Raw genomic sequence first — 24289 nt, forward strand, 5'->3', positions numbered from 1 at the left:
AGATAAGTGTGAAAATTAATGTAAAGCCAAGAACATTTTACTTACTAGTGTTTATATTTAGATCATAGATTATACATGTAGTTAGAAAGATAGAAATGATAGTTAGATAGATAGATACATAGATAGATACATAGATAGATAGATACATAGATAGATAGATACATAGATAGATAGATACATAGATAGAAAAGTTACTGGTCATATTTAAGTCAATGAAAATAATACATCTTGATAATAGCTGAAATTTAATTTTATAAAGTGTTTTATATACTTTGTCCTATTAGACACACAACAATGCTATGAGGTCAGTATTACAGGTCTTATCCCTGTTTTGAGATGAGGAAACTAATCTCATAGAGATTGTGACTTGTCCATGGTACCCTAGCTTGTGAATGTCAGAAATGGGATTCAGACCCATCATATGCCAAGCAAAGTTAGGCTCTCCTATTTACTCTCTCACATTTTGTCTCATCAAAAAAGTCCCTTCCAACTCCATGAGGAGTTTATGGGCTCTTAAATAGGTCAAACTAAATTCACAAATTGGATTTTTAAATGTATTTGGGCTTTAAATCTTTAATATAATAGAATGAGCTGGAAGCCTCCTGATGCCTTATTGCCTTAAGAATCTCTTTTACCTTGAAAAAAGGAGAAATGAGAACAAAATTCTCAAATGATATCTAGTTGCTCAGTGTTCTTTTGAAGCCTCCATCTCTAAGAGACCCCAAAGTGCCTGATGCACTTCCCTTCTCATAATTCTATCATCTTATGTGTTCTTGGGAAGTATCCTTCAGGAACTGAGAGAGAAGCAGCTTTCAGAAGTACATAGCATGAATGACTTGGGATGCAAAGAATTTGGGTTCAAATTCTGTTTCAGATACTCACTAGCTGTGTGACCCATGGGAAGTTACTCAATTCCTATAGGTTTCTCATCTCTTAAATGGGCATAATAATTTCACTTGCCTCACGGAGTTGTAATGAGGATCTGATGAGAAAAGTAAACAAAATGCCACATAAATGTCTGTTTATTATTGTTTTTATTAATAATATTATTATCTTAATACAACAGACAAGTTATGTGACCTTTGGCAAGTCCATTTCCTGCCTCTAAGGCTCAGTTTCCTCCTCTATTCAATGTTGCGGTAGGAACCAGGTCTCTCAAGTTCCTTTAGCCCTAACAGTCTCGCTAGCCCTTTAGGCCTAACTACTGTTGGTTACTCTGAGTCTGCCCATCTGGCTTGTCATACAGGTTTCCAAGTCAGCATTTTCATGAGCTAATTACTGGAGCCACATTCCAGGTATCCAATATGAGCTGCTCCTCTAACAAAAGCCCATAACTTCTATTCTATTCCCTTAACTACTTCCTCTTTCAGAGACCACTGACACCCAAAGGTTATTGCTGCCTCATGGTATTTCTTAGCAGGTTCACATCACATCACAGGGTTATTATTCATTATATGACTTAAGAAATAAAGTAATTAACTAATAATTTTCCAACAGTTTGTTCATTGTATTATCAATTCAAACTTGCTCTATGCAAGAATCCACAGTTAGTGAACTTTTACCAATTAGAATGTTAAAAGCCTTTCAAATAAAGATTCTGTCATTCATCACATTTATACCCCAAACCCCCATGGAGCCTGGCACCTAACAGGCACTTAATAAATGCCTGTTAATTGGTTGTTTTCTTCCTTTCTTTTTCTTTTTGCCTTCAGTCAGGCTTTCTAAGAACACATAATTGAATGGCCTATAAATTATAATCTTGGAGAGTTGCCTGTGGGCACTGAGAGGATAGGTGACATGCCCAAGGTCACACAGCCAATAAATTTCATAGGTAAGACTTGACCTCAGTACTTCCTGGCTCAAGGGCAAGCCCTTTATCCACAAACCACACTCACTTTTTCCGGTTTCCTTGCTGGAAGTAAATATGGATTAAACAAGAACTATGTCTTTGACTAGAAAGTCCAACATTTTAAAAAATGTATCAACATTGAATACAACCATGAAGGGTGGCAGTTATACCCCAATTCTTAGTGGAACACAGACCCCAATCCATTGTAGTACTCTCGCAAGAGTTCTTCTCCTGACCCTCTCTTCCTTTTCCTCCCTCAACTAAAAAAAAAAAATCTAGGGAAAATTAGAAGAAATAAGGCAAAGAATTTTCATCAACTTATCACACACTGTGCTCTCTGAGATCAAATACCAGGGTGAGCTAACCATTCCATAAGTTTCAGCTTCGCAGAAATATATATAAAATAAACACTGAGAAGCGTCTAATGACCCTGGAGGGAAATCATCCCCATCTATCACTAGCTCTAAGATTACAACAGATTCTGTTACAGGGGAAGGCTCCTGGCCAATCAAAACAGGCAGCTACTGTCATATTATTCCAGAAAAGTCCTCCCTTGACTAATTAGTTCATTTCACTAAATTCAGAGGAAATCAAGTGTGTTTGTCATGGGACCCAGAAGGAAAAAAACTGCTCAGCTTTGGCATATGGAGCTGATCCAGGCTCTCAGTACCAAAATATGAAGGATCCTTGGGATTTAGGTACTTAACTGAAGTGGTGAAATTACTGAATCAAAGGACTAGTGTATCAGGCCTAATCCAAACACAACTGATGGGACTAAATTCAAAAGCACCATTGGCCAAAGTAACACTGCGGGCATTGAAGGTAGGCTGGTTTTGTATCAGAGGAAAGAGGATGGAATTCTTACTTTTTCTTACCTGTGTGTCCTTAAGTAAATCACTTTCTTTCTCAGTACCTTAGTTTTCTTGCCTGGTGTATGTGGGGGTTTAAGTGGACGACCTCTAAGAATCCATCCAAGTTTAAATTTATAATCTAATTCATCATCTAAATTTGTATGGCACCGTAGCTCAACACATTGAAACAATGGTCTTCTGTACTCTTGTTGTTCAGTTATTTCAATTGTGTCCAACTCTTTAGGATCCAATTTGGGGTTTTCTTGGCAAAGACACTGGAGTGGCTTACCATTTTCTTTTCCAGCTGATTTTACAGGAGAAGAAACTGAGGCAAACATGGCTAAGTGACATGCCCAGGGTCACACAGCTAATAAGTGTCTGAGGCAATATTTGAACTCATGAAGATGAGTCTTCCTGACTTCTAAGCCTAGCACTCTAACCACTGTCCCACCTATTGCCTCGATACTTTTGTAGGAAAGCAAAATTTAAAATCCTGCTATGTAGATCCATCAATAAATAAACATTTGTTAAGTGCCTACTATGTGCCTGGCACTGTGCAAAGTACCAGAGACACCAAAAGGGGGCAAAACACAGCCCTGACCTCAAGAAGTTTACAATCAAAAGAAATGTCACTCAAATGTAAATTGTGGCATCTTAATGATTTAGTACTCCCTAACTGAATGCCATGCTGATACCAGTTCAAGGTTGGACAGAGAAGGGATGAGTCCAAGGGCATGTGCAAATAAATAAATTGTGTGTCTGCATGTGTAGGGCCACATGAGTCTCTCATAATACATTCTAGAGGTAACTGTAAATGATCAGTGTGAATCAGTGGAAAGAACCCTGGCTTAGAGCGTCAAAGGACCAGAGTTCAAATTCCCACTTCAGGTACCTGTCAGCTGCATGAACTTGGGGGATTCCTTAAACTCCTAGGCCTCAATATTCTCATCTATAACATGGAAAGGTTAAATCATATCATCTCTCTAGTCTCTTACAGCTAGAGCTTGATGACTCTAGGACTTGGCATGGGGTGGTCTTTTTAATTCTCCCTGACTTTTTTCCCTTTCAGTGACATAACAGTTAAGAGATGAACTGCCCGAATCCAGAACCAAAGTCAGACCACCTCTTTATATTTGGGATTCTTTAAGAAAACCATTCTTTCAACAGCTCATCCTAATTCCTTCTTTGTGGGTCTCCATTTCCACTTTTAAAATGAAGAGTCAGACCATGGCCCAGTAATATGGATACTTGACTATACCTGTGTATCTGTCTTGGATTCTTAAACACTAAAAAGAAAGAGATGATGGCTATGAAATTCTCAGCAATTCGGATAATTAAGACTTTCTTCCAATGATGTTTAAAACCTTCTTCTACCACTTGACCTTGGGCAAGTCACTTACTTTCTATGGGCCTCAGTTTCCCCATCTGTACAATGAGGAAGTTAGAATAGTTAACCTTTAAAGGTCCTTTCTAGCTATAAATCTATGACCCTACAGTCCTCAGATGCAGTGAAGAATAAATGCTTTGCTTTTGCTTAATTAAAGCCTAAAATGATAGATTGACAAACATGGTATAGTTAAAAATACCCAGACCCAATACCCTTTCTTTGCCTCTGGATCAGAAGACCCCTAGACCCACTGGTTCACACTTTTAATCAGTTAATAGAGCCGCAGGTCTGAAGTCAGGAAGACCTGAGTTCAAATTTGACCTCAGATACTTAGTAACTATGGGACCCTGGGTAAATCACTTAACTGCTGTTTGCCTCAGTTTCCTCATCTGTAAAATGGACATAATAATAGCACCTCCCTTGCAGGATTGTTGTGAGGATTAAGTGAACTAGTAATTGAAAGTGCTTGACATATTGCCTGGCACACGGTAAGTACTATATACCAATGGTAGTCCCTATTATTTCTGTTATGTAGAAACTCTATAAAGAGGCTGCTGTCAGATGTGGTAAGATGTTCCTTCCTTGTTAGATCTTATCTCCTCGTCTTCTCTCTAACCATGGTTGTTCTTTTTGATCATTCATTCTGGCCCTAGGTTGGATATTAGTCCTACAGATGTCGAGATGCTGGCAGGCCTATTTCTTGATGCTTGATTCTTCTTGGTAAAGAAGATAGCTCCCTATCTCATTCCCAGAGAAACCTTCACTGGGCTTCAGACACTTTTCTTTAATGCTTCTGAAGATCTTTAGAGGTTTGGCTCTTTCACAGTCTACCCTTACCTCAACCCATTTCTAAGAGTTCATTTCGATTGGCTTAAAGCATTAGATACGCTGTTTAGCCAGGTCCTTCAGTGACGATCAGCTTCTCTGTTTCTTGTTCTGTGCCGTAACAACTGCCTCTCTGATAGTTATGTGACCTGGATCCATACCACCCATAGTTCTAGGGACCCACATCCATTCCATGAACTTTTGCCAAAAGCCAGAAGCAGCCTCTGTGTCTACCCCTGATTGTAAAGCTTCATGTTAGGTTGGGTTGTTTGGGGAAAATTGGGCCAGATTCTAGATGGGTGTGGTCTGCAGACCAGTGTTGTTGCTGCCTTCCCTGTTAAACCACCAGCCTATGCCTAATAAAGAAAAGGAAGTAAATCATTTGGTTGGATTGGGATGATGAAGTGTCTATGAAACTCAGAACCCAGAAGACAGGCATGTGTAGTACTCAAACAGTAGCAAAGTGGCTCTCACTGGGGCTTCTTTAATCCTAGTAAAATTGTCCTCTGCCCCCATGTGAAAATTAAAAGCAAAGACTTGGAAAGGGAAATGAAGGTGTGAAAATTTCCACTTTGGAAAAGTAGCCTAAAGTCACTCCCTTGGGCATAAAAGGATTAGGTATGAGACCTGGTGGCTCTGAATCTACAGAGAAGAAATGTTTTTTGGAAGAGTAACCAGAGAGGGAGGGAATGTATTAAGAAAGGAGAGAGGGGAGGGGAGGGGAGAGAAAAAGTGGAGGGAAGAAAAGAAGGGGAGAACAGAGGAGAGGAGAAGAAAACAGGAGAGGTGAAGGAGGGGAGACAGAGGAGGGAGGAAGAAGAAGAAAGTGGAGAAGACAAGGGGAAAGTAGGGGGAGGGGAAGAGAACAATGGAGGGGAGTGAAGATGAACAGTAGAGAGGTAGGAAGAGGAAAATAAGGGAGGAGAAGGAGGAGAGGAGGAGGGAAAGAAGGGTGAGGGAATGAGAACAAGAGAGGGGAGGGAAGATGAACAAAGGCAAGGAGAAGGGGAATGTAGAGGGGACTAAAATGTAGCGGAGGGGAGAGGGAGAAGAAAGTGAATAGGAAGAAGAGGAAGGTGGGATAAAAGGTTGGAGGGGAAAGGAAGGAAAGAAAAATGGAGAAGGAATGGGAGGGAAGGAAGGAACAGAGAAGAAGGGAAGGGCAGAGCCAGAGGATAGAATGGGTGGGTCCAAGACTTTACACAGTCTTCTGCTTCCAGTGACAAAGTAGGAGAAAGAATGCAGTTGAAATGACCTCACTGGCTTGCCATGGAATGTGATGTGCCTGGGTCCTTGCTTAGCATTCTGAGGCAACAGCCAGAGCCCCTTGCAGGGTACTTTATCAAAAGCATAGGAGCAAAGATTGCAAATGGAAAAGAAAAAGAAATTAAAGCCAGCTCTTGACAACTGGTGATAATTTAGAACTTATTCCTTAAGAATGACAGTAAATTAATTATGTTTGTGCTGACAAAAAAGAGAGGATTTTACTGTATATACTCAGAAGATGCGACCAATAATAATATGAAATTCTAGCTCCCACCAACTGCTTTCAATATTCTGGGGGCAGAAACACATTTGCTTTTGATTTTAGGAGTGGTTTCTGTTCAGTAACTTAAACTTGGTTTACAATTTCAGCACTTTAGTTCACAGAAGTTATTTTAACCCTTACGATTTTTGAGAGAACTTAAGATCACTTTAATGAATCTGATCGATTCTCAAAATGCAAATGAATAGCAGTGACAGTTACCCCAAAACTCTATGTAGTACCTTTAACCTACAACTGAAGAAGACGCTAACCCCAACCCTTAAGAAAACTTCTTTGCCATTGTCTTTTTTTAAACATATTTGCCCAGTGTTGCATTATTGTAGTAGTTAGACATTTTGTTAAATGAATATATAATGTACAAGATAAAACTCATTTTTTAATTATAGCAATGCCATTCCAATTGCCTACAATGTTCTCGTGTTCTATAATGTTTGGCTTAACCAATGGCAAAAAGCATCTTATAAGTGGTTTCACACATTTAAACAAATCCATTTTCAGCTTTGGATGGCTTAATTTCTTGCACAGAAAAAATAATTCTGTTTACAAACTAGTCAAAAGTTTTCCATTCTTAGAAACCAGCCAAGTGGGGCAACAGGACCCAAAGCAAAAAAATCACCATTCCAGCCAACAGCACATTAAGCAAAGCAGTTCTCTATCTTAGACTTCCATCCTTAAGAAACAAAAGACAAGAACTGGTGACTTAGAAACTAAACAAGGGAAGATATACTCTGAGATGGAAACGTGGCCTAGACAGTAACTTCCAGTGTTAAACCAGGAGACTGGGAAAAAAAAAAAAAAAACTTGCTCTCACAATCCCTGAGTATGCGGCATTGTCCAGAAAGTGCAACAGATATAGCTGGCTCACTCAACCGAAGTGCAGGCAGGGCTAAGGCCTTGAGAGAAGAAGAAAGTTAAAAAAAAATGAAGACTTAAAAATGAAAAGGCTACCCACAAAACAATGCAAGCATGGGCCCCAGTATCGTTAGCTCAGGGGTCTCTGGTTCTCTGCCAAGAATCACAAACCACACTGATAGTAGACATTTTTGGCTGGTTGACAGAGCCTTCCACTGAAGGATTGGGGGAAAGAATACTTCCAAAATAGCAAATGAGAAGGAAAAAAAAATTCAGCTTTAGTCTATTTCAGAGTTCTTTCTATTTGTTATTTCAGATAATTGTACATGCATAATTGTTTTTTACAAGATAAAATAACAAGTGATCTCCTGGTCAAAATAGCCACTCTCAACCCTCCACTCCCCCCCCACACACACACACATCCCTCCCAATTGTTGAGTATTTTCTAGATAGCCTATTCCACCTTCAATTCAAAGTACACAAACTCTAATTATAAAAATACCAATGAGAAGAGATCCTTTGGGAGATAGTGGACTAAATTATTTCCAGTGGAAGCCAAGCATGCTATGCTTGTGACCGATAATAATGAAGGAGTATTTCTTAGCTGCTAACACATGGAACAACCTGGGACAATATGGACACAGTCCTGACCAATACTGATGTGTCTCAAGATGCAAACAAATCCCTGTTCATTCATGATACACCGTGGTCCCTGAGGGAAGGAAAACGATGACCAATAGTCTCAGGACAATGGAAAACAGATGGAAGTATCTCAGGAAACTTATCTCATTAACTATAGTTAATGTTGGTAACACAACTGTTGAGACCAAAGTCTAGCCTGTCCAAGTGGCATCCCATGGCTCATAACAACATTTCCTGAAATAAAACTACATCAAATATGATGGATGATAACCTGTAGAAATCTTCCCTGTTTCAAAAAGAAAGCCTTCTGACTGACAATAAATATGTGTCACCTACTGGGCCTATCCACTGAAAATATGGAAATTAATCATTTGGATCAGGGTTTCTTAATCTGGAACCCCTGAACTTGTGGAATGTGTATGTTTATGTTTATGTATGTATGTATGTGTGTATATAAAAATGCATATATGTGTATGCATATATATGCACACATTTAAAAGTTTTACATGCATATATGTATGCATATATGCATGTGTATATATGCACATATATGCACATGTATAATGTTTGTAAATGCATACATATGCATTTAAACAGACCACTTTTGGAATAGGATGATGGTCTGGTGTTCCAAATGGTCAAAATATATTGGTGCCCTGACCTGATAGCAATAATATTAACTCCTCAGTAATTTTGTCAGTTTCTTTTAGCACACCATTGTCATGTTCAAAAGAGCCCTGGGTTATATTCTAGGATATTTAGGGCACAGGAAAATCCAAGGATTTTTCATTGACTCTTTGCTTCTATGTCTTTTTTTCTGAGATTGCCAAGAAAGGGGATTTGGCATCTGACCAATGAATGAAATATATTAGAATACTTAAGATATGAAAACAGTGAGATAAACAAGAGTCTTCTTTGATTGGAGGGCTTTTTATCTTTCTGGAATCTCAAAGTCCCAGTTAAAAAGGAGCTTTGAGGCTATTCAGTCCAAGCCTTACCTGAACAGGTATCCCATGACCCCTACAATTTCTCAAGTAAGTAGGCCTCCATTCCTACCTGAAGATCTCTGTTTTACCCATCAACTACTTGTGCTTCTCAACCATCCACTTAGAAAATAGTAATAACCAATGAGAGAAATATTATTGTAAGAAAACATGCCTGCTTTGTTATATGCCTGTGGTGTTCTCTAGAAATTCCAAGGAAACCTAATAAAGGCATGTGCCGTTTGGGGGGGCGGGGAGGACGTCAAGTAAGCCATTGATGTAGAAAGCCAATAAGTGAACAATGAACAAATGATAAGAACAAAAATAGTACCTCAGCTCTCTGGGTTCTAGGGAAGACAGTTGACTTTTCAATAGCATAAACATCCACCAGGTAGAGGTGGGCTCCTTGCTCTCGGTCAAGGATGGCAGCAGTCTGGATGATGCCCGTGTGACGTCCGATGGTAAAGAGGCGTCCAGCAGCTTTGTCCTGACTCCGAACAGAAACTATATAATACTCCACTGGGGCTTCAGATCCTCTGGGGCTGGCTGCTTCAATGGAGATGACATTGGTGCCTATGGGCTCTCCTTCCTTTAAAATAGTTATATATTTGGGTTGACTAAAAACGGGCCCATCCATGCCCTGAAGAATGATTGTCATTTCAGTGGTTGACTTCCTTCTTTCAGGACCAAGGTCTGTGGCTGAAATGATGAGGCTGTAGATCAGCTGAGAAGGCACCAGGGCTGAGGACACCCTCAGGTCTCCACTATACCGATCCACCATAAAAGTCTCTGTGTCACCATTGATTATTTCATACTCCACTTCTCCATTAGCCCCTTCATCTGGGTCAGCAGCAACAATTGTTGTAAGAATGGAGCCAATCACCACAGAAGGATCTGCAGCCAGGGCATTTTGGGATATAAACATAGGGACATTGTCATTAAGATCTGTGACCAAAATAGTCACATTTTTCAAAGCAAATCGCCGAGTTTCTATGGGCACAGCCTGATCACTGGCTTTTACAGTTAATTCAAAGAGGTTAGCAAATTCCCGGTCAATTTCAGCACTGGTATATATGGTCCCTTTGACTTCATCTATGCCAAAATGGTTACCTCTTGGCATCTGCTGAATGATGGCATAGGTTAGTTGTCCGTTAATATCAGCATCAGGGTCACGAGCAGTCACGGAAAGAACAGAAGTGCCAATAGGAAGGTTCTCGGTAATTGATTTAAAAATGTCTCCAGGAGGGAAGGTGGGAGGATTGTCATTGAAATCCCGGACATGGATAACCACTGACATTGTGGATGATCGAGGGGGTCTCCCTTGATCTTTCGCTGTGATGTTCAATTTGTACAAAGGCTGTGTTTCAAAGTCCAATTTTTTGGCAAGAAAAATACCCCCCGTGTTTGGGCTGATGCTGAAGGTGCCATGGTTGTTCGTGCCAGTGATGCTATAATGGATGTCAGCATTGTCCCCCGAATCTGAGTCTGTGGCTGTGACAGAGGTTACAAGCTCACCAATCCTCATGTTTTCCAGAACATCCACAAACAGGGTAGACTTGGGAAAAGAAGGCGTGTTGTCATTTTCATCCAAAATATCAATGTTTAAGGTGCAAGTTGAATTGAGGGAGACTGTCCCAGAATCCACTGCTTGAATAAGAAGGGAATAAGAAGCCGTGGCTTCGTGATCCAACTGTCCAGCTAGTGTCACCTGGCCAGTGGCACTATCTATTGCAAACATCTTCTCTTCATTTCCCTTGACCACAGAATAGTGAATCAGTCCATTGCTGCCTTCATCTACATCAGAGGCAGATACCCGTAAAACTTGGGTCAGGTTGGCAGCCAGTTCTGATATGGTGGCTTGGTAAAAGTCTTTTAAAAATTTGGGAGCATTGTCATTGATATCCTTCATATACACTTGCACCGTTGCCTGATCCTTGAGGGGTTTGGGGAGACCCTGATCAGATGCCATCACTGTGAAGCTGAACACAGCAGCTCCTCTCTGCCTCATGAGGGACTCCCTGTCAAACTGGTGAGTGCTGGTGATTGCCCCACTGAGAGCATTCAATTCAAAATCAGGCTGCATGGTCTCAAATGCATATCTCACCTCACCATTTGGTCCAAAGTCTTTATCAATAGCATTTATCATCCCCACAAATGAGCCACCCTTCTGCTCCTCTTCAAAGTAAAAGACATAATTAGTGCTGTTAAACAATGGCCTGTTATCATTTACATCCTCCAGAATTACAGTCACATTCACAGTAGCACTGAGAGGTTCCACTGCCCGGTCAGAAGCGACCACCATTAAGACATACCGATCTTGAAGCTCTCGGTCGAGTTCACTTTTTACGTACAGCTGACCATCTGGGAAAATGCCAAATGCATTCCCAGTGTTTCCTTCTGCTATGCTATAAGCAATTTCACCATTGGCTCCTGAGTCCTGGTCAGAAGCTTGTACCTTGAAAAATAGGGAGTTCACAGGCTGCGCCTCAGAAAGGGTAACCTCATAGGAGAGTTGGTCAAACACTGGAGGATTGTCATTGACATCATGGACAGAGACGGTTAAAATGAAACTGGAGGAGAGCTGGGGGACCCCCCTATCGGCCGCCAGGATCTCTATCTGGTAGGAGCCAGAATGCACATCCAATGGCCGAAGCAAACTGATGTTGCCATTCTTTTCATCGATGGTGAACAGGTTCTTGGGATTTTGTTTCAGGCTGTAGAGTACCATGCCATTGACCCCTTCATCCGGGTCCAAGGCTTTGGCCTGAAATATACTATGCCCTGCCTGCCAGTTCTCAACTACATTCACCGATTCCACTGCTTGAAGAAAGTGGGGGGCATTGTCATTCAAGTCCTTCACTGTGATGTTCACTATGGTTTCTCCTGTCACCATGCCCCCACTGGCTACCACTTTCAGCTGGTAAAAGGATTGCTCTTCCCGGTCAATGATGCTGGCTGTGGTCAGGTGCCCTGTGAGCTGGTTGATAGCAAAGACCCCTTTCTGATCTCCAGTGGTAATCACATAAGTGATATTGGTGTTAAGATCCATGGTAGATGCAGAGACACTCCCCACATGGTATCCCAAGGCCACGTTCTCAAAGACCACAAAGCTATAGATTGCCTGACTGAAAACAGGGGGGTTGTCTTGAGTGTCCAGAACAGTGATAGTCACGATGGCTTGGTTGGGGGACTGCAGGTGCCCCCCATCTGTAGCCACAATTTGCAGCTGATAAGCTGTCTTTTCCTCTCTGTCCAACACCATCCTTGTGGAAATCACCCCAGTGTGGCTATGGATCTGGAAACGACTTGTATCTCCAGCTGATATGCTGTACTTGACAGTCCCATTGGGGCCCGAGTCTGGGTCACTGGCAGACACAGTGGTGATGTAGCTGCCAGCTGGCTCATTCTCCTGGATGTGAGCAAAGTACTGGACTGGATAAAACACAGGGCTGTTATCATTCACATCCAAGAGACTCACATTGACCCGGGTCAGAGAAGACTGAGGAGGAGAGCCCAGATCCACAGCCAGGACCAACAGGGAGTAGAAAGCCTGCTCTTCTCTGTCTAAGGAGGAGATGGTGCTCAGTCTTCCAGAAACAGGATCTAAGCGGAAGGACCTCTGTTCGGTCTCGGTCTCCTGTAAGGAGAAACGGACAGTCCCGTTGTCACCTAGGTCCCCGTCTGATGCCTCTAGGACCAACAAATCCGTCCCTGCAGGGGCATTCTCAGCCACAGACACCTCGTAGCCTGCTTCCTGACTGAACACTGGCTTTTCATCATTCACATCCAGGACAGTAACTACCAGCTGCGCATAGGATACTTTGGGGTGGACACCCTGGTCCCTGGCACTAATGTTCAAGACCACCTGGGAGGCTCGCTCTCTGTCCAGGCCCCCAGCAGCAGCTGTGGTCACGAGACCACTGTGGTCACTGATATGGAACCAGTCCAGCTCATTGCCAGAGATGATGCTGTAGCGGAGGTTGGCATTGAGCCCTGAGTCACCGTCGGTGGCAGACACCCCACTCACATAGCTGCCAGGGGGCGCCTCTTCACTCAGGTTAACCCGGTAGACCAGCTGGGAGAAGACGGGAGGGTGATCGTTGATGTCATTAACGAAGATCACCAGGCTGGCCACCGAGGAGCGGGCCACAGCCCCTGGGGGAGCCCCGTGGTTGTCGGACACGGAGACTGTCAGGTTGTAGGAGGGGATGCGCTCTCGGTCCAGGGCGCTGGCCACCTTAATGAGGCTCAGGTTGGGCACCTTGCTTCGCTGCACCTCAAAGTGGCGTTGCTCGTTGCCGCCCAGGATCTGCACCGAAATGTTGCCGTTGGCCGCGGGGGAATCGGCGTCGGTGACTGTGAGCAGGGCCACCACAGTGCCCACCTGCGCGTTTTCGTCCACTGAGGCGAAGCGCGACGTGGCGGGGAAATAGCGGAACTTGACCACAGGGTCGTTGTCGTTCACGTCTAAGAGCTGGATGAGCGCCTCCGCCCGGCCAGTGAGCGAGGGCACACCCCGGTCGTGTGCCTGCAAGGTGAGCGAGTACTGGCGCCGGGCCTCGTAGTCCAGGGGCTCCCGTACGGTGATGAGCCCTGTCTCCGGGTCCATGTGGAAAGGACCCCCGTCCTCCTGCAGCTGGTAGCGGATATCAGCGTTGGTGCCCTCGTCAGCATCGGCGGCGGAGACTTGCAGGACGCTGGAGCCCACGGCCGCGTCCTCGGGCACTCCAGCCTGGTAGTGGGAGCTGCCGAACACCGGGGGGTTGTCGTTGATGTCTTGCACCGTTACGTTCACCTGAAGGTAGCCCCGCCGCTTGGGTTCGCCCTTGTCCTCCACCTCCACAAGCAGCTGGTAGTGGGCGGTGGCCTCGCGGTCCAGGCCGCCCTTGGACACTAGGTGCAGGAAGGCCCCCTCGCCGCTCGGGTTGAGGGTGATGTCGAGGCGGAAGCGCCCGGCCTCGTTACCGCCCACGATGCGGTAGGAGCGGTGGTCTACGCCGTTGGAGCCGATGTCCGCGTCGGTGGCCGTGTCTAAGATGACCTGGCGCCCGCTGCTGCTGTCCTCCTTAAAGGTGACCACGATGGAAGGCTCGGGGAAGACCGGCGCGTTGTCATTCAGGTCCCGCACCAGCACTCTCACCTCGGTGGGGTAGGTGGGAGCGCTGGACAGGACCACCAGGTTTATCACGTCGCTGGGCAGGCTCTCTCGGTCGATCGTGGCCGTGGTGTGCAGAGCCCCGGTGCTGGAGTTGATGGTGAACAAGGCGTGGCTTTCGCTCAGCCGGTAGCTGAAACCCGGCCGCGTCTGGATGGTGCCCACCAGAGTGCCAGGGGGCTGTTCCTCCAGCACCTGGAAAACCTGGCGCTGCTCCGTGCCGGCGCTCCCTGCAGCCTGGCCTGGCAGCGCCCACAGCAGCCCTAGGACGAGGGGGGCAAGCGGAGGTAAGGAGGGGAGCAAGACTCCCCAGCGGCCCCGAGCCCCCGGGGCGCACAGGAGCATGTTGATGGCAACGGTGGAGCCCGCTGGCCGAGGGCCCTCAGAAAGCAGACCTAAAGGAGTGAAATGACTTCTCCTCCCCTAACAACAACGACAATAAACAATAATAAATCCAAGCCCTCGCTCTGAGGAGAGCAAGGCAATCTTTCTCAAGGCGTTGTAAATCCGAGAAAAGCAAACCCCATCTGCAAAAAGCTCAAATGATCTGGAGAGACAGTTCCGTTCATGCTGCAATTGAAGAGAAGGGGACGCGAGGGGAACTGGGGCATCCCGCGGGGCACGCCTGCGTCCTAGTAAGCCCCAAGAAAGTTCCTTAAACCCTCTTGTTGGCTGTTCTCTTTCCCCCCTTTCCCTTTTGTTTTTAATCCAAAGAGTCTGCAGTCCCTGGACGAGAGGGGAATTGGGGGAAGATGCCTGTACTCACAGTATTGGAGGAGACGCTGAATGTAGTCCGCCCTCTCCAAAGCTTCAAGTTTCACGCTTCCAAAGGAGAGGAGAAGGAGGTGCAGGAAAAACGCATGAGCAGAAGACAGGAGGGAAAATGAAGGGGACTCGGATTGCCTCTCCCGGAGTTTAACTTCCCCAAGGAAGATCCTGGGATGCTGCCCCAGAAAGCGGGGAGGCGGCGGCAGGAGCCGAGCTTTCTGGCAGCTACAGCTCCAACGCGGCGTTCTAGGCTTCCTTGGCCCGGGTCCTAGCTCCGGGTGCCCCGCTCGGATCAGTCCCCCACGGTGCCGCCGCCTCTCTTGGGGCTCTGTGGCCCGGAGCCAGAGGCATTTTTAAAAATTGTTCACCTGGGCTGGGGCGTCTCTGCGCCCATCACTTGTCCCTCCAGGGAGAGCGCAAGTCCCTCTTCCCTCTCTAGCTGGGCGGAGTCGGTTCGAGACTGGGGCTGGCTCCCCCCGGGCCCTTCCCTCACCATGCCCAGGGAGGGCCGGGGTAGCTCCTCGGCCGCCTTGGCCTCGGGCTTCCTTGACTCGGAGGATCGGACTGATACTCCAGGGTCAGTTAGTTGCGCTTTGTAATCCGCTGGAGCTGGGGTCTGGCCTGCCTGCCTCTGGCCAGCTCCCGCTCCGTCAAGGCAGGCTAGGCGCACTGGGCGGCTGTCAGCTTGGCGGCGGTCGCTCCCACCTCTCTCTGCAGGACTCTCCCTGGACCCCCGGGGCTGCCCCCTTCTCCCCCTCTGTCACTCTCACACAGGCAAGCACACACACACTCACGCTCACACACTCACGGTGCATACACACCAATGCCGAGGAGGGAGAGAGAGTGACAGACACGGGGACAAGCACCAAGAAAGAGAGGAGGGAGAGAGCAACACAAACTTTGGTCGCTCGCCCCTCATTGATCGCAGCTCTTCACTTCTCTCTGCTGCTCTTGCTTCGGGCCAGCTCCCCTGCCCGCCCCGTCCCAGTCCCATTGGACCAACCCTAACCTGGGCCCCGCCTCACATTCCTGCCTGAGGCTGCTTATTGGATAGTCCACATGCTCATCAAGGCAGCTGTCGGGAGGGGTGGGAGCTACAGGAGGCGGAGGGAAGAAGGGGGTGATTTCTTTTCTTTCTGCCTGATTTTTTTTTTTTTTTTTGTCAACTCTTGGCAGGCGTCGGAGCAACAAAAAGGGCTTGCCGGCGAGAAGATGGGGGTGGGTTAGTTTTGCAGAGAAATAACTTTAGTGGTTGGGACAAGGGGGACCGTTAGGATGCTCCGATGATCATAATTCAGAGGGAGAAAGAAAAGAAGACGAGGGGGTTATGGTGGGGGAGGGAGGGGGATTTAAGCAAAGCTCATCTGGGAATGCTGCCTGCAGATATGCGTTAACTATTTCCTGCCCGTTCCGTGACCCTGACTGGGAAGTTGCTGTCCAGCATCCCAGGCATAGTTCAACTCTAGGTGTGTGTCACCTGCCAGGTCACCTGGGGCAGCCCAGCGCTGTCCAGAGTGCTGGTTACCTGAGCCATCAGAAGCAGCCTTATTCTGCATGAAAGACATGGAGTCCCAAACGCGTCTCCGGCTTTCTAGTTGTCCGATTGATATAAATGAACTCCCACCGCTCGGGATCGCAAAGGTTGTGTGCTTTGCCCGATGGGAGGAACCCCAGGGGTGGGGAGGCAAAGCTTGGTATTTCAAACAAGCATAACAATGAAAATCCTTTGGAGGGAGATTTTCCTGTTACTGACCAACTTGGTGTAATGATTTGGCTTCCGTCCTGACCTCTCACAATGGAAGCAATCTCAGTGTGCTGGGTTAGTTTGTTTGGGGGCGGGGGGAATGGGGAGACACACACATACACACATTTGCACGCACGCACACAGAGAGAGACGGAGAGGGAGAGGGGGAGAGAGAGAGAGAGAGAGAGGCTACTGAGACAGAGGAAAAGAGAAACTGAGAGGGAAAGAGAAAAACATCCAAAGAGAGGAGACAGAGACAGAAAAAGAGAGACACACAAAGAGTCTTAGAAAGCTAAATACAGCTTGTTACCCAGTGAAGACCAAATGGACAGTATTCAAACCTTGGAGGTAACGTACTACACTCTATTGTCCCATTCAGAATAGCTAAGAGATGTGTCAAAATCACGTGGTTTGGAATCGGATTAGTTCTTCTTCTCCTTTAAGAGAAAAAAATATTTTAAAATACGGATTAGGCAGACCATTTCTGCCACATTAAACTCCTCGGGACAGTCTCGACCCAGCCATGGGTAAACACTGCCCTCTGGTGTGCTTTTTGAGCCTTGCATCTTTGTCACGTAATCACCTAAACAGGCTGGAAGGAAGGCTCTTGTTGTAGCATTCTTTCTTTCCTTCTTGCTGCCTTGGGACAGACGAAGAAAGGAGAGCACAAGGAGCTCACCTCCAAGTGCTTCTCTTTGGTTCGGGATTTTTTTTTAACTCGGAGAAAGGAGTAAGCACATCTGCTTCAATACAACCTAATGCGAGACGGCTTTATCAAACGCCCACTTTATTTTCAAGTGTTAGCTTTGTAGATGGAAAGACAAAACGAAGTCCTCCACCCCACACGCCATCCCCCTCTACTCCCAGTCATTCGCATTTTCCTGGAGGAAACAACATGTAAACAGATAAGAATAAGCAAGATAGCGTGAAGTAAGGGAGATAACTGCCTACTACAGGGTAGGAAAAGGCCTCATTCATTCTTCATTCAACTAATTTTGTTATAGAATTCAAGCTATATTTGGTACAGTGTGCTGGGATGTAGATTGAAGAGGAAAGAGAGATACAATGAATAGCCCTGTCGGGAAGGAGCGGGGGAGGGGAACAGCTCAGGAGTCAGGGAAATTGGTTTCAACCTCCTGTAAACTCAGTCCTTCAATTTCCCCAAATCATAATCCTTCTCTGACTCCCCTTTCCCTCCTTCCCCATAGGTGTAGGACCATGGAAAGATTTCTTGATTTAAAATCAAAGAGCCTAAATTAGATTTTGGAATTTTCTATTTAATAAGATCTATTATCATGTGGAACTTTGGGTTTGCAGAGTTCTGTACAAAGCTTTTCTTTTTTGAGTCTCACCACAACACTGGAAGGTAAGTGCTACGATCCTCATGCTACAGTGAAGGAAACTGAAGCTTAAAAAGGTCACTGACTTGCCTAAGGTTAAAGAACTAGCCAGCAAATAAGATCAGGTCTTCTTATCTCCAGCTGCATCTCTCTTTCTGTGCAACTAGCTACTCATTTTCTATCTTTGTGACCTGTAGCAACCTCCTTACAGATTTAAATCTTTGTTCATTTGATCCCACTAGCAGAAATAATATATAAGTACTCTCAGAGGCAAATGTAATGAAGAGTGAACACTGGATTGAGAATTAGGGGTCCTGGATTTCAGGGTGGTGATGGTGGTGGTTTGGGGGATAATCATGGTTGTGACTTTCCTAGGGTCACAGAACTAGTAACTATCTGAGATCACATTTGAACTCAGGTCATTCTGACTCCAGAGCCAGTGTTCTGTCTACTTTGGCACCTGGCTGACCCACGTTTGACATTTAATCGCTGTACAAATCTGGACATGCCATTTAATCTCTATGTGGTTCTGTTTCCTCATCCATAAAAAGTGTAGATTAAGAAAGAAAAATACAGCCTACCCCAGAAGTTTGTTATGATGAAAGTCTGTTTTATAAATGTGTTGTTATTATGTGAGTAGTATAGCACCCATTCCAAATTATTCCCCACACCTGAACTTGAACTCTCAACTTGGACCCATAATAGAAAGTCTATTACTCTCAGTTCAAAGGGGTACACCATTCCTGAAACCATAGATGATATGCTACCAAAGGTGAGATTCCCAATAAGGGTCTGCCAATAGACACAAATATTTAACAAAGGGATTTAGTAAGATAGCATAGTAAGAAAAATAGATAGGAAATATTTCTTTGTAAATCAGGGCACCAGACACTTGCCCACAAATATAGTGTTTGTGGACAATTGCCCCATAAAGTAATCTGGGAGTGAGGGACAGGTGGAGGGAGTTCTCCCTGAAGAGGTCATTCAGTTGACTCTGAGCATCTCTCTTCTTCCCTGATTGCCAGGGTCAGCTCTCCTGCCAAAGGTCCCATTCTTGAATCTCATTCCTTCCTCAAGTGAATGCCTCTTTACCTGTGCCTGTCTTGAGGGTGTGCTTCTTCTCCCTCAACTATGCTTCAAGCTCTCTCAAGCTGACTCTCTAACTGTTGGATGGGGAGCTTCCTTCTGAACTAGTAGCTCTACTGCCAGGGGCCATAGCAAATGGCAGGAGTGGAAGAAGAGACCATCCTCCTCTCCTCCCGGTAAACCCTAATTTAAAAGCAGGAGCTGAGAATAACCCAAAGCTGGGAATGAAGAAAGGGCAGTCACTTTTCTTTCCCTGGGGAGAGCTAGTTTTTTCTACCAGTTCTAAAAAGAAAGCCATGCCTTACAAGGGAGGGGAAGTGAGTTGCTTTGAAAAGTAAAACCAACACAACTAAAAGTAAATTAAGCTGCTTGAAGTGTGGAACTCATTTCCAGGCATGTCCACTGGCTCAGGGAATAATTGACATCTTAGTATCCCTTGCTAACTGATGCCACAGGTTTGCTAAAGGTTTAATTGTAATCTTCATGCAGATGATTCTCAAATCTACATAACAATCCTTCCCCTCTTCCCTGAGCCCCTGTTGTGTATCTCCAATTGCCTATTGAATATTCCAAAATATTCCAATATAGACAGGTCAAACTTTAAGCGTTCCAAAACTAAGCATATCTTCACCCTACTTTCCTTTTCTAAACTTCCTTTTTTCTGTCAAAGACACCACCCTCCTTCCAGTCACCCAGGTTTGCCTTGGACTTTATGCTGGAATCCTCACTATTGATCATCCCTATATATCTGATGAGTTGCCAAATCTTGTCTCCAAAATCCACACTTTATCTCCTATTTGTCACCTTCCCTCCACTCACATGACCACCATCCTAGTCAAGACCTTTATTCCCTCTCACCTGGATTACTATAATAGCCCCCAAATTAATCTCCCTTCCTCAAGTCTCTCTAGTCCATCTTGTTTGTACACAGATGCCCAAGTGATTGTCATAAAGTGCAGGGCTGACCACATCATTCCCTTATTCAATAAATTTCAGTGTCTCCTTATGATCAAATATAAGTTCCTCTGCTTAGTGCCTAAAGTCCTTCACAAGTTGATCCCAGCTAAATTTTCCAAAATTTTATTATTCTTTACAACAACATTGTATTATTATCTGTATGTCATTACATTTTTACTTATCTTGTTAATATTTCCCAATTACATTTTTTTCTAAATTGTGAACCAAATTATCAACAATCACAACCATTGTTCAATATCCAATTACCTTTTAGTCTGGTTCAGACTGCTTTTGGGAATGTTGTGCAATGTATGTGACCCATGGGCCATGTGTTTGACACATCTGTGTATATTATTGTTACCCTTCTGGAGCTCTATGGTAAATTGAAACTGACCTTCTTATTCGGCTTCGCATCTGCCATTCCAATTCCTAGTTCCATGTTTTTGTTTTAGTTGCTTCTCTGTGTATTCCCAACAGAACTTTACCCCTTATGATTCTTTACTATCTTCAAAATTATGCCTAAACAACACCATCTACATCGAGTATCTGCTGATTCCTCCAGCTTCTAGTATATACTTATCCTTCAAAAAATTATCTGATATATACTTACTTATGTATATATGTGATCTTCTGTGATAGAACATAAGTGCCTTGAGGGTAGGGACTATTTCATTTGGTCTACATGCATCCAGCACTTAGTCTATTGCCTGGTTAAATACTTGTTTATTAACTGATTGAACACCACAACTTAGGTCAAATCAATTCCATCCTCATAAGTTTGCTGGAGCATTGGAGAAGGACAGAGAGAAAAAATATTTCATTTACACAGCTCAAGGAACTGGGATAGAGACTGCACCTGTGATTTCATTCAAATAGAAGACTCCCAGGAGAGAGAACACCCTTTAACAATGCAGGTCAGCAACTTCTCTGCAACTTATTGTCTTGGAGAGTTGTCTAGAGGAAACTTTTTGGTCTCAGGACCCCTTTACATGTCTAAAATACTTGGAAAGCTCCACAAAGAACTTCTGTTTCGGAGGGCTATATTCAAGTGTATACTGGAGCCAGCCCATGAGAATTATTTGTTAAATTTTCAGTGTGTGCTTTTAAGCCTCAAAAATTGGCAAACACTCAAAATCAGGGTTTGATTTGTTGTTTTGTTAATTGTCTTGACGTAAAAAAGTGATAGAGAAAATGTTAATAACAGTAATTAAACTTTAAAAATATGTCATGCATACATTTCCCCCCTAGAGAGTCAGATGTCAAACCTTTACTGGCATACTTCTGGTTATATCTAGTGGTAATTGCTGTATTACAAATATTAAAAATCATAGTATCATTAAGAAAATGGTTTTGACCTCACAGACCCCTTCAAAACAGTCTCAGGGACCATGTAAAGATGTAGAGGTCCCCAGGTAATACTTTGAGAACTACTGGCCTAGAGCACTGAGGAGTTAAGTGACTAGCCCAGGGTCACAAAGGGCAATGTATATCAAAAGCAAAATTTGAAGTTAAGCTTTCTTGGCTCTGAGGCCAAACTCTCTAACCACTATGCTAAATTGTCTTTCAAGTATAGAAAAATTTACTATTTTCTCTCACACCAACTATGTGTCAGTGTCTTCTCTCAAGAAATGATAGTGCAAACTCATTTAGACCTTAGTATGAATGGGAAAAATCATGTCTTACCATTTCCAGGAGCATTTACAGCATAATACTCACTTTTTTCAATCTTTTAGTAAGTTAGCCTGGCTTCCATATCATATTAGAAAGAACCCAAGTTGGGGGCAGCTAGGTGGCACCGTGGATAAAGCACCAGCCCTAAATTCAGGAGGACCCGAGTTCAAATTCAGCCTCAGACACTTGTCACTTACTAGCTGTGTGACCTTGGGCAAGTCACTTAACCTTCATTGCCTTGAGCAAAAAATCAAAAACAAACACAGAAATAACTCAAGTCAAGGACCCATCCCTGGACCCTAGACCTTGATGTTTTGAGCCACTTTCAAGGGGGCAAACATTGTTTACCTTTGTGCACAGACTTACTCCCTTTCTCTAAACATGATGAACCTGCCAAATTTCCTCCACCATTTATCATTAGCCTGGTTTACCTCCCATTATCCATCTCCACTGAGCCCATTCCCAGGCTACTAAGCCCCTCTAGAAGTAGTATTGAAATTAAGGTCATTTCCTTAACTATCAATCATCACTTCACCTGGGATCTTGCTTCTGCCTTTAAGTCACATTGTTCTATTGCCATTGATTCCTTCTCTCAATCCCAGCATGGCATGGTGGATAGAGAGGTAGATTTGGAGCCAGGAAGACCTGGATTATAATTCTGCCTCTATCATATACTGATGGAGTGACCCAAGGCAAGCCACTTAACCTATTCACATGCCTTTGACAGCTCTCAGATGTTTAATTGCAGAGGAGGTATCAACATACATTGGCAAAGGAAGTTTTCTCATCTGTGAATTCCATGAAATCACACCTTCAGTCCATATTCCCTATCTCATTGCCAATGGTGGTTGTTTAATGAAGGAAACATAATAAAAAACCAGGAACTACAACTATCACTTATATAGCATTTTATGGTTTGCAAAAAGGTACACACAACACACACACACACATATAATCTAAGTTGATCCTCAAAACAATACTGGGAGGTCAGGATTATTAACACTTTACAGATGAGGAAAGTGAGGCACAAAGGGGTTGAATGACATGCCCATGGTCACCCATCTAGCAAGTGTCTGAGAGAAGATTTGGAAAGAAAATGGGAGGTGACTGAGAAATGTATTCTAATATAATCATTTTGTAGCTTCAGTTGTATTCTCCTGTCCTCACTCAGCATTTCTGTAAACTAGCACAGTGCATGAAGATTCTTAGTTCTATTTTTTTTTGGGGGGGGGGAGGCATGAGGGTTAAGTGACTTGCCCAGGGTCACACAGCTACTAAGTGTCAAGTATCTAGGCCAGATTTGAACTCAGGTCCTCCTGAATCCAGGGCTGGTGCTTTATCCACTGCGCCCCCTAGCTGCCCCCTGGATTCTTAGTTCTAGTGTATTGTCAGTTGAATTAGAAGCACAAGTGCAAAAGCTGGCACCCAAAGATTTTATGGGAGTAAGCAATAGTCTCAAAGGATAAAGATCTCTAAAACCAATGACTTGGTTACTTTGGGACAGCCACAGATGAGTATATTCACATGATTTTTCTTGTATTCATGACTGTGTTGTGTTATGTTCTTCATCCATTTTTCTCCTGCAAGCATTCAATTTCCAAAGATTGGAGAAAACCACCAGTGTGTGTAAATAAACATAGAAGTACATGATGGAAACCAGCATCTTCTTTTTTAACATTGCACTTAACGCTAGGAACAAAATGAGTAGTTTACTCAAAAATGCTTCATTATCCAGTCCTTGGGGAATGGGAGCAAACCCACTGGAATGGAAATTGCTATTGCCAAATGGAAGTCTATGCTCTGGAATAATGGGGCATGTGCCACAAATGAGCAGGAGAAGAGTGTGATTTAGGGGAACTGGCAGAGACAGGCAGCATTCGTGACAGCCGGCCATTTTGTTGACATATGTGGTCTTCCTCAAAACTCACTCATATAATCATGGCATGTCAAACTAGAGTCTGTCATTATTACTGAGCTGTATTAATCATTCAAAATTTAGAGGTGGCCAATTACCTTAAATTGAAAGAACTCAAAGGCAAATAGATTGGTGTAAGAACAACATTTATATGTCTTCAGTGAAAAGTATTAAAATGTATTTAATATGTTTTTACAACTTGATAAAATTAAATTCAATAGGCTGAACAGTTAGAAAAACAATTGTATGTCATCTGGGTATTATGGAATGGGTTAGCCAGGCGTGTTTGTGTATTGTGTGAGTATAGGAGTTCTGAGCTGCAGTGGGCGTTTTAGCCCACATTTGAGTGTCCACACTAAGTCTAACTTCAATGTAATAACAGCCCCTGGGAGCTGAGAGCCAACAGAATTTCTAAGGACAGGGCAACTGGCCCAGGTCAGAAACCAAATAGCATTGAAATCGTACCCATGATTGGACACCAGGCAAGCTGAGTCAGGTTGACCCAACCTCAAACAAATAAACAAATAAATGAAGGAACAAAGATACAAAGAAACAAATTAATTATGGAATAAATTGTTGTCATTATTTTTTGTCATTCATTTTCAAAAAGGACCAAAAACATGATGGGATAATGTCTTGACTTGGGTGTGAATTGGATTTAAGTAAGGCAGAGTTGCACAAAGTCAGCAACCTCACTCTCTCTTCCAAGACATCAAAG

At 44.1% G+C, this 24289-nt stretch overlaps 1 protein-coding gene across 2 annotated transcripts in view; it reads right to left on the minus strand.

The window, feature by feature from the left end:
- FAT4 (FAT atypical cadherin 4) overlaps window positions 1-14957 on the minus strand; it is a 238439-nt gene extending 223482 nt beyond the window's left edge. For both annotated transcript variants that reach the window (XM_043973167.1, XM_043973166.1), the window contains exon 1: window positions 9267-14957. In XM_043973167.1, the coding sequence (XP_043829102.1) occupies window positions 9267-14435 (5169 nt within the window). In that variant the 5' untranslated portion in view covers window positions 14436-14957. The remainder of the gene's footprint in view (window positions 1-9266) is intronic.
- Window positions 14958-24289: the final 9332 nt, after the last annotated feature.

This window comes from Dromiciops gliroides, chromosome 6 (assembly GCF_019393635.1).
Source record: "Dromiciops gliroides isolate mDroGli1 chromosome 6, mDroGli1.pri, whole genome shotgun sequence".
Classification (NCBI taxonomy): domain Eukaryota; kingdom Metazoa; phylum Chordata; class Mammalia; order Microbiotheria; family Microbiotheriidae; genus Dromiciops; species Dromiciops gliroides.